This window comes from Schistocerca gregaria, chromosome 4, assembly GCF_023897955.1.
Source record: "Schistocerca gregaria isolate iqSchGreg1 chromosome 4, iqSchGreg1.2, whole genome shotgun sequence".
Taxonomy (NCBI): Eukaryota; Metazoa; Arthropoda; class Insecta; order Orthoptera; family Acrididae; genus Schistocerca; species Schistocerca gregaria.
In genome coordinates this window covers 266,528,455-266,539,010 of record NC_064923.1, presented here as the reverse complement: position 1 = coordinate 266,539,010, position 10,556 = coordinate 266,528,455, and the positions used below count along the sequence as shown (strand labels likewise).

Here is a 10,556-nt window from a genome sequence, read left to right as displayed (position 1 = left end):
CCCAGTTCAAAAGTAATAGCAGTGTGCATAGCCATAACACCAGGAGAAAGGATGATCTTCACTATGCAGGGTTAAATCTGCCTTTGGCTCAGAAAGGGGTAAATTATGCTGCCACAAAAGTCTTTGGTCACCTACCAAACAGCATCAAAAGCCTGACAGATAGCCAACCAACATTTAAAAATAAATTAAAAGAATTTCTAGATGACAACTCCTCCTACTCACAGGCTGAATTTTTAGATATAAATTAAGGGGGAAAAAAACTTAGCTTAAACATTAGCGTCATGCAATATTTTGTGTAATGCAATATCTGGTACAGACATCTTTTATTAACCTGACACGTTCCACATCATTACAAAGTGTCGTATTCATGATCTATGGAACAATTATTAATCTAATCTAATCTAATCTAATCCTGGCGTGTTGGGGGAGAGCCAGTATATTATATGAATTCAGGGGAAAAAACGCATCAGAATCTCATACTGTCACATCTGAGACAAAAAAGGTTTCTTCTTTGTTCCTTGGTATTATGCTTCTTTCTGAAGAAAGAGGTGTAGTATTATGTATCTCTCATTTTGTTAGGAAAGTGACAAGTTTTTCTCTTATCCCAAAACAGTGTCTTCTTCCAGTATTGGCTACATCTCAAGGGCATGTCTCAGACACTTGGGAAAGTAAGATAGCAAAATTGGAAAAAAAAAAAGCTAGCAGGTGAAGGGGGGAAAAAGAAAAGAAACAGTAAGGGAGGGGCAGAGCGTATCACCAACAGCAGAAAAGTACTGCAACATTGACTGAAAAGGAAATGCAATACGAAAGAGAAGCAAAAAGGAAATCTTGTCAGCAAGAGTGAGAAATACTTAAAAACTTGCAACAAAACAAATGTTCATAAAATCTCACTTCAATGATGGGGAAAAGCAGGTCTCCCTATACGATTTTTACCCTCCACGCTGCCCTCCAATACTAAATTGGTGATCCCTTGATGAACATGTCCTCCCAACAGATCGCTTCTTCTGATCAAGTTGTGCCACAAACTTCTCTTCTCCCCAATCCTATTCAATACATCTTCATTAGTTATGCGATCTACCCATCTAATCTTCAGCATTCTTCTGTAGCACCACATTTCGAAAGCTTCTATTCTCTACTTGTCCAAACTATTTATCGTCCATGTTTCACTTCCATACATGGCTACACTCCATACAAATACTTTCAGAAACAACTTCCTGACTTAAGTCTATACTCGATGTTAACAAATTTCTCTTCTTCAGAAACGCCTTCCTTGCCATTGCCAGTCTACATTTTATATCCTCTCTACTTCGACCATCATCAGTTATTTTGTTCCCCAAATAGGAAAACTCCTTTACTACTTTAAGTGTCTCATTTCCTAATCTAATTCCCTCAGCATCACCCAACTTAATTCGACTACATTCCATTATCCGTGTTTTGCTTTTGTTGATGTTCATCTTATGTACTCCTCTCAAGACACTGTCCATTCCATTCAACTGCTCTTCCAAGTCCTTTGCTGTCTCTGACAGAATTACAATGTCATCGGCAAACCTCAAAGTTTTTATTTCTTCTCCATGGATTTTAATACCTACTCCAAATGTTTCTTTTGTTTCCTTTACTGCTTGCACAATATACAGATTGAATAACATCGGTGAGAGGCTACAACCCTGTCTCACTCCCTTCCCAACCACTGCTTCCCTTTCATGTCCCTCGACTCTCATAACTGCCATCTGGGTTCTGTAAAAATTGTAAATAGCCTTTCGCTCCCTGTATATTACTCCTGCCACCTTCAGAATTTGAAAGAGAGTACTCCAGTCAACATTGTCAAAAGCTTTCTCTACGTCTACAAATGCTAGGAACATAGGTTTGCATTTCCTTAATCTAGCTTCTAAGATAAGTCGTAGGGTCAGTATTGCCTCACGTGTTCCAACATTTCTACAGCATCCAAACTGATCTTCCCTGAGGTCGGCTTCTACTAGTTTTTCCATTCGTCTGTAAAGAATTCGTGTTAGTATTTTGCAGCTGTGGCTTATTAAACTGATTGTTCGGTAATTTTCACATCTGTCAACACCTGCTTTCTTTGGGATTGGAATTATTATATTCTCCTTGAAGTCTGAGGGTATTTCGCCTGTTTCATACATCTTGCTCACCATATGGTAGAGTTTTGTCAGGACTGGCTCTCCCAAGGCCGTCAGTAGTTTCACTGGAATGTTGTCTACTCCGAGAGCCTTGTTTCGACTCAGGTCTTTCACTGCTCTGTCAAACTCTTCACGCAGTATCATATCTCCCATTTCATCTTCATCTACATCCTCTTCCATTTCCATAATATTGTTCTCAAGTACATCGCCCATGTATAGGCCCTCTATATACTCCTTCCACCTTTCTGCTTTCCCTTCATTGCTTAGAACTGGGTTTCCATCTGAGTTCTTGATGTTCATACAAGTGGTTCTCTTATCTCCAAAGGTCTCTTTAATTTTCCTGTAGGCAGTATCTATCTTATCCCTAGTGAGATAAGCCTCTACATCCTTACATTTGTCCTCTAGCCATCCCTGCTTAGCCATTTTGCACTTTCTGTCAATCTCATTTTTGAGACGTTTGTATTCCTTTTGGCCTGCTTCAGTTATTGCATTTTTATAGTTTCTCCTTTCATCAATTAAATTCAATATTTCTTCTGTTACCCAAGGATTTCTAGCAGCCCTCGTCTTTTTACCTACTTGATCCTCTGCCTTCACTACTTCGTCCCTCAAAGCTACCCATTCTTCTTCTACTGTATTTCTTTCCCCCATTCCTGTCAATTGTTCTCTTATGCTCTCCCTGAAACTCTGTACAACCTCTGCTTCTTTCAGTTTATCCAGGTCCCATCTCCTTAAATTCCCACCTTTTTGCAGTTTCTTAAGTTTTAATCTACAGGTCATAACCAATATATTGTGGTCAGAGTCCCCATCTGCCCCTGGAAATGTCTTACAATTTAAAACCTGGTTCCTAAATCTCTGTCTTACCATTATATAATCTATCTGATACCTTTTAGTATCTCCAGGGTTCTTCCATGTATACAACCTTCTTTCATGATTCTTAAACCAAGTGTTAGCTATGATTAAGTTGTGCTCTGTGCAAAATTCTACCAAGCGGCTTCCTCTTTCATTTCTTAGCACCAATCCATATCCACCTACTACGTTTCCTTCTCTCCCTTTTCCTACACTCGAATTCCAGTCACCCATGACCATTAAATTTTCACCTCCCTTCACTATCTGAATAATTTCTTTTATTTCATCATACATTTCTTCAATTTCCTCATCACCTGCAGAGCTAGTTGGCATATAAACTTGTACTACTGTGGTAGGTGTGGGCTTTGTTTCTATCTTGGCCACAATAATGCGTTCACTATACTGTTTGTAGTAGCTTACCCGCATTCCTATTTTCCTACTCATTATTAAATCTACTCCTGCATTGCCCCTATTTGATTTTGTGTTTATAAGCCTGTAGTCACCTGACCAAAAGTCTTGTTCCTCCTGCCACCGAACTTCACTAATGCCCACTATATCTAACTTTAACCTATCCATTTCCCTTTTTAAATTTTCTAACCTACCTGCCTGATTAAGGGATTTGACATTTCACGCTCCGATCCGTAGAACACCAGTTTTCTTTCTCCTGATAACGACATCCTCTTGAGTAGTCCCCGCCTGGAGATCCGAATGGGGGACTATTTTACCTCCGGAATATTTTACCCAAGAGGAAACCATTATCATTTAATCTTACAGCAAAGCTGCATGCCCTCGGGAAAAGTTATGGCGGTAGTTTCCCCTTGCTTTCAGCAGTTCACAGTACCAGCACAGCAAGGCCGTTTTGGTTATTGTTACAAGGCCAGATCAGTCAATCATCCAGACTGTTGCCCTTGCAACTACTGAAAAGGCTGCTGCCCCCTGCCCTCTTCAGGAACCACACGTTTGTCTGGCCTCTCAACAGATACCCCTCCGTTGTGGTTGCACCTACGGTACGGCTATCTGTATCACAGACACACGCAAGCCTCCCCACCAACGGCAAGGTCCATGGTTAATGGGGGGTGTGATGTGATTAATGCTTCATATGTCTTTGATAATATTAGCATGCCTTCTCCCAGCAAAAAAAAAATGTCAAATCCAGAAAAGTTACCTCAACATGCTCATAGAAGGAACTTACAAATTTTTTACGTGGGCATATCCATATATAAATGCAGGCCTTAGGAAGATTTGGTCTTATCAACCCCCTCAAGTACATATACAACACAGAAATATTATGCATGTGCATATATCATGAGAATGTGCAGTGACTTGTGAATAAACGTTCTCACAACATATCAGTATTTCCTTAAAATCCCATACAATGGTTGCTGAAACAGTTTCCATGACTAATAATATCACCTGTACAAATTGAGAATTAACAGAACTTAATTGACAGATGTAAAGGCAATATCCAGAGTACCACAAGATGGGCTGATAGGACTGTTGCTGTTAACAATATATATAAATGATCTAGTAGAAAGTGTCAGATGCTTTTTAAGGCTATTTGCAGATGATGTAGTTGTTTATATCAAATTAGCAACACCAGAAGACAGTAAGAATTTTCAGAACGACCTGCAGAGAATTGATGAATGGTGCAGACCCTGGCAGTTGACCCTGAACATAAATAAATGTAACATATTGCACATACATAGGAAAAGAAATCCACTATTGTACAGCTACACTATTGATGACAAACAGCTGGAGACAGCATCTGCCGTAAAATATCCAGGCGTAACTATCCAGAGTGACTTCAAGTGCAATGACCATATGAAACAGATAATGGAAAAAGCAGACACCAGACTCAGATTCATTGGTAGAATCTTAAGGAAATGTAACTCATTTACGAAAGAAGTGGCTTATAAGGCACTTGTTCGGCCGATTCTTAAGTACTGTTCATCTATCTAGGATCCCTATCACGTAGGACTGATACAGGAGATAGAGAAGATCCAACAAAGAGCAGTGCAAGTCATCACAGGACCGTTTAACTGGTGATAGAGTGTTAAGGAGACACTAAAGAAACTCCACTGGCAGACATTACAAGAGAGGTGTTGTGCATTACAGAGATTTACTAACGAAATTTCGGGACAGTACTTTTCAGGAGTAGTCAGACTACATATTACTTCTCCCCCACATACATCTTGCATATTGACCATGAAGAGAAAATTCAAGAAATCAGAGCCAATACAGATGCTTACCAACAATCATTCTTCCCATGCACTATTCGCGAGTGGAGCAGCGTTGGAGGGATCAGATAGTGGAACCGAAAGTACCCTCCGCCACGGACCATTAGGTGGCTTGTGGTGGATGACGTAGATGTAGATGAAAAAAATATACTGACAGATTTCTTTCTGAAGTTGATGTTGGTGAAGACATTTATCTTCTTCCAGTGGGTCTGTGGAAAAATGCTGTAACCAAGATGGCTCAATTCATAATCACTGCAGCAGCATATGCCCTCTTTAAAAAGTTGAAAGACTTATCTCTACACAGCGACAACAGTGTTAAGAGAACTTCACAATCTTAAGACAAATTTGAAAGATAGTGAAATAACTCAGCATTCTGACTTCTCATGGAATTATGTCATCAAGTTTCAATAGGAAACAATGCAAGTCACTGTGGATCTCAACTGTCACATTATTCACAGCTGTGATGTACTATCGTGATCCTAATGGCAGCTTCATAGGACGCTGTATCTGAGTCTAGAAACCATAACTAGTATATGCTGTTGTTGCCTTTCATAAGGCAATTTTCACCAAATCCACTGATTGGACCACAAAATTACATTCTTTGATTATTGGACTGATGGAATAGCATCTCAGTTCAAAAATAGATTCATTTTTGAGAACCTTCTGCACCATGCAGGAGAATCAAGAACTAAGGCTGGCTGGAGTTTATTTGCAACAGCTCATAAAAAGGCGCAGTTGATGGAATTGGAGATGATGTCAAGAGCATGGTATGATTGAGGTTGGGAAAGAGTATGTTACTAGTGCACCAACATTTACAGAAATTGAATCAAGGGTTGTGAGAAGACCATACCTTTTGTATGTTCCTAAAAGAGAAGTTTTCCAACTTTCAGTTGGGCTTGAAGAACAGTGGGAAGATGTGCAGAAAGTGCCTGGAACATTATCCTTGCACTGTGTGAAGTGGAGTGTAATACCTCAGATCTGCACCAGTTGAAATTCAAGATTTATAAACGACATCACCACACATGAGTATCATTGTATGCACGGAAATATCAATTCTGAGTCTAATATAGGCCTACATGGCTTCTTAGTTGTTATGGCAAATGCAGATGGTGACACTAAGGAGACAAATTTCTGTAAATTAATTAATTAGATACTTGGGTTCTAATCTGTTTTAACACAAAACACTGTGAAACTTTATACTGGTCAGGACTTCAACATCAATAAGAAATTTACAAGGAAACATAAACTGAAGCAGAGAAGGCCATCTTTGTGTGCCAGATGTCCCACAACGATATGTGTTGGCTGATGATATTTACATAGCAACAGTTTCACTTGAACTGAGACAAGGAAGGAAGGGGAGGGGGATTTCTGCTGTTGAGTGTTCTGGATAGAATGTGTGTGTAGTTCGTTTTAAGTATATCTTTGCCTTGTTTGATATTTAATGTCTGCTTCTGAGAGTAGCCTTATAAAGTAATATTGGACTTTACTCCGACACCTTTTTGCAAAGTACAGGCATCTTCAAGGGGTTGCCCCATAGAACAAATAAGCCTTTACTCTTCTTTTGTAGTGTTCTGGTGGTATTGTGTATTGAACTGGAAACCTAGAAACGACGGAGAGGCTTTGTCCTCGCTGTAGCCCTCAGCCGTTCACAACCCCACATCAGTTACAGTCCATTCACCCCACCAAACCCAGGGTGGTTGTGCAGTTCAGCCCCCAGCCAGTGGATTCCCCAAATGTTAGTGTGGCACAGTAATTATGGTGTATGTGTACATGGAGACAACGTGTGTGCGCAGCAATTGCCGGCATACTGTAACTGAAGCGAAATAAGGGAAACCAGCCCGCATTCGCCGAGGTAGATGGAAAACAACATTAAAAACCATCCACAGGCTGGCCGGCACACTGGACCTCAATACTAATCCACTGGGCGGATTTGTGCCGGGGACCGGCACGCCTTCCCGCTCGGGAAGTAGCGCATTAGACTGCGTGGCTAGCTGGGTGGACTTCTGGCAGTATATTTTAAACTCTAAATTAAAAGGTACCTGACAAGACACAAGAACAAACTATGAAATGCCCCCTCTGCTGTTTATCCCCCATATTACACATTCACCCCAAACAATTTTAGCGAAGACTTTCTAACACTTAAATTTATATTTCATATTAACACGTATTACCGATTCGAGAAAGCTTTTCTTGCAAAAATTGCCAGTCTAAAATTGATATTCTTTCTATGTCTTTCATCATCAGTTTTTTTGCTGCACAAATAGTAAATCACGTCTACAACTTTCAATCTAATTCTCAAGTTAGTAGTACTGAAACTGAACAGGTAAATGTTAAAAATCAAACCCATCTACATTCACCTCCTAATGCATGAGTAGTAGAAAATAGTTTTTTTGTACAAAGAAGAGGAATGATAAAACAAGTTGGCATTCACACTTTAACTCAATCAATCGTGTAATTTTCAATGCAAAAACAACAAAAACAACAACACAAGTGGGCAAATATAAAATCAATTAAATTATTCATTCTCACTTGAGTTTTAATAAAAAAAAGAATAATACAAAAGGATAGACATTTACAAGAATGGCATTTAAAATCCATGTTTCAATTGTACTATTTGGTTATTTGTTTGCCATAGCGCTTATGTTCTAGAAAACATAAACTGAAGTAGCTTTTTATGTAGATCTGAGTTAAATATCGATCATCACTCCACAAGTGCCACAGACAGTAACAGTTTCAGCAACATTTAAAAAAATAAATTTCACTCTTTCACAATAATATGATGATATTTCAATGACAGTTTAAAATTCTACCCTGCATAAATTAAATTCAGAATTTCAATATTTCATTTGTACAATTTATAATTTATGTTCATTTTGGTTTCGTTTCCTGATCTGTCACGTAACGAATGAATACACTGTCCTCTGGCATATTTTCAGGTGACATCTCTTGCTCATATATATATGAACAGGCAATGGCTAACACAGTTCCTGTAAAAGAAACAATGGTTATGTTGCTAAGTGAAGACAGTAGCTTGTTACATTTTCTAATTAGTAAAACATCAATATCTCGACAGCCTATTGGTGGAAAACTTCTAAATTTTCAATTACGATATTAATTAATATATACAATAGATTCAACTAAAGAGCAAATTATTTCACTATTTACAGCTTTGAAAGTGAGAAGATGACTGGGTGGATCAAAGAGAATGAAGGGGAATATGACAAAGAATGAACAAGGAGAGAAAGAGCAACACTGGCTTGTGAGAGCGGCAGAGAAAAAGGAAAGTAATACAGTTAGAGAAGGCTGACAAAGTGAATATATGTTGAGCGGGGATAAAAATGTGGATAGATAGAGAGGGGGAGAGGGGGGGGAGAGAGAGAGAGAGAGAGAGAGAGAGAGAGAGAGAGAGAGAGAGAGAGAGAGAGGGGGGGGGGGGGGGGGAGGAGGTTCCCAGTAATAACATTATTGAAAGAAAACAAAATATTCATCATTAATGTTTTTTACAGACACTAAAAATAATGTCAAATGTACCATGGTATTTTTGAGTAAGTATAATAGGATATAACACACAAAAACAAGTGCCCTTTCCAACACAAAAAGTGGATCAATTATCATGTTGTACAATCACCATCAGATATTGGACCAATTTGAAAAACTGTTCAATCGGTCTTTTGTTCCCCTGAAATTATTCTTGCTTTTTATTTTTTACTAATTGTTGAACAAATACTCACGCACTTTTGGACTCATAACATTAAAACTACATTAGTGATTGCTTAATAGTGAATCACCTTTAACAAAAAAATAATGCATTTGTTGCTTTTTATCTTAAACCAGACGGATGGGTTGGCTTCTGAAACAGACTGTTACATTTAATAGTTTGTTTTCATTTGTTCTTAACTAATTACACTACCTGAACTTAGGTGTGGCAATGAAGAGGGCAATTTTTGCAATATATGAACAAACACAAACACACACGTGGCCCACACCCACCCTCCCATTTGCTGATGACTTATTTGCTTATTAAAAGGTGTTTTATTTAAATAGCTATTTGTCAGGGAACAAGACTATCCTATCTCCCTATTGCAAAAGGAAAGACAGTCATTCATAATACACCCAAATTTGAATTATGTCTACATAATATTATTTACAACAATTTCCATGGTGCACCCAATACAGGTTTTACTGCATGGTGTTTCAAAAAGCGGTCATTTGAAACATAGGCAAGCCCTCAAATTCATGTGTGTGTGCAAATGACTGCAGCTCCTAACAAGATATCCCACACACTAGACAAAGCAGTGAATAACTTTCATAGTTTCTAGAAAATCTTATTTAAAAAGGATAAGAATATTTAATAGTGAACTTCCAGGTGTTCTACAGAGTAGTTGTTTCCATTTTCTGCACAATAAGTCAACCACCAACTCAGCCGTCTTCTTCAGGTGCTACAAATTCTGCTATTATGTGAGCTACTGTTGATCTTACACCATCAGTTACAGCCAAGTTTGATACCTGACATCCATTGCATCCTTTGATGCTCTTTTGTTATACAAAGCAAGCACTGATATCCCATAAAATGCAAATTCCATCAACATCTCCCAACTCTGATAGATGTTATGGCCGGCAAGATTTTAATAAATCACATGCCAGACACACAGTCTTATTTACATTGAAATTATTATTCTTGTTTATTATGTTTCCCGACACATTTATTTCAACAGAAACTTGGCACTCACACCACACTACTGGTAACAGTGTATTCCATTTCATGATTATATTTGAGGCAGTGCTTGGCAACAGCTGATATGCTTGGTTGTTTTAGTCAAGTGGGTCACTGATGTTCCTTTCATCTGAGGAGTGACATTTCAAAACGCAATAAGGCCACTCACAGTCAAAAATTATCTGAAGCAAATTTCTACTCTACAAAGGTGTGCTACACTGAGCTAAGGTGTTGTTTTAACTTAAAATGATATTTTAACCATTTAAATCAGGTGCAAAATTTGACTTTCCGTTCAAAGTGCAAAAAGTCCATCAGTGAAATTGGTTCGAATCGCAACAAGTCCATCTACTGCTGATTGTTAACGAAGGTTTTTTCAGTAAGACAAAAGCTGTGGCACCAAGACACAATGTGTTTTAAAACTTCACTAGAATGTATCTACAAAATCAGGAGGAAAGTTGTTACTCACTATATAGTGGAGATGCTGAGTCACAGACAGGCACACCAAAAAGGGCTCTCACAATTATAGCTTTTGGCCATTAAGACCTTCGTCAACAATAGACACACATGTACACGAGGCGTGCGCGCATGTGCACATGCGTGTGCACTCTAAAGAGTTAAATAGTA

At 38.6% G+C, this 10,556-nt stretch overlaps 1 protein-coding gene across 2 annotated transcripts in view; it reads right to left on the bottom strand.

Moving 5' to 3' along the window:
• Positions 1-7,733: 7,733 nt before the first annotated feature.
• The window catches only part of LOC126266967 (mitotic checkpoint protein BUB3), a 67,215-nt gene continuing 64,392 nt past the window's right edge, over positions 7,734-10,556 (bottom strand). For both annotated transcript variants that reach the window (XM_049971694.1, XM_049971695.1), the window contains exon 8: positions 7,734-8,205. In XM_049971694.1, coding sequence (XP_049827651.1) covers positions 8,087-8,205 — 119 coding nt within the window. In that variant the 3' untranslated portion in view covers positions 7,734-8,086. The remainder of the gene's footprint in view (positions 8,206-10,556) is intronic.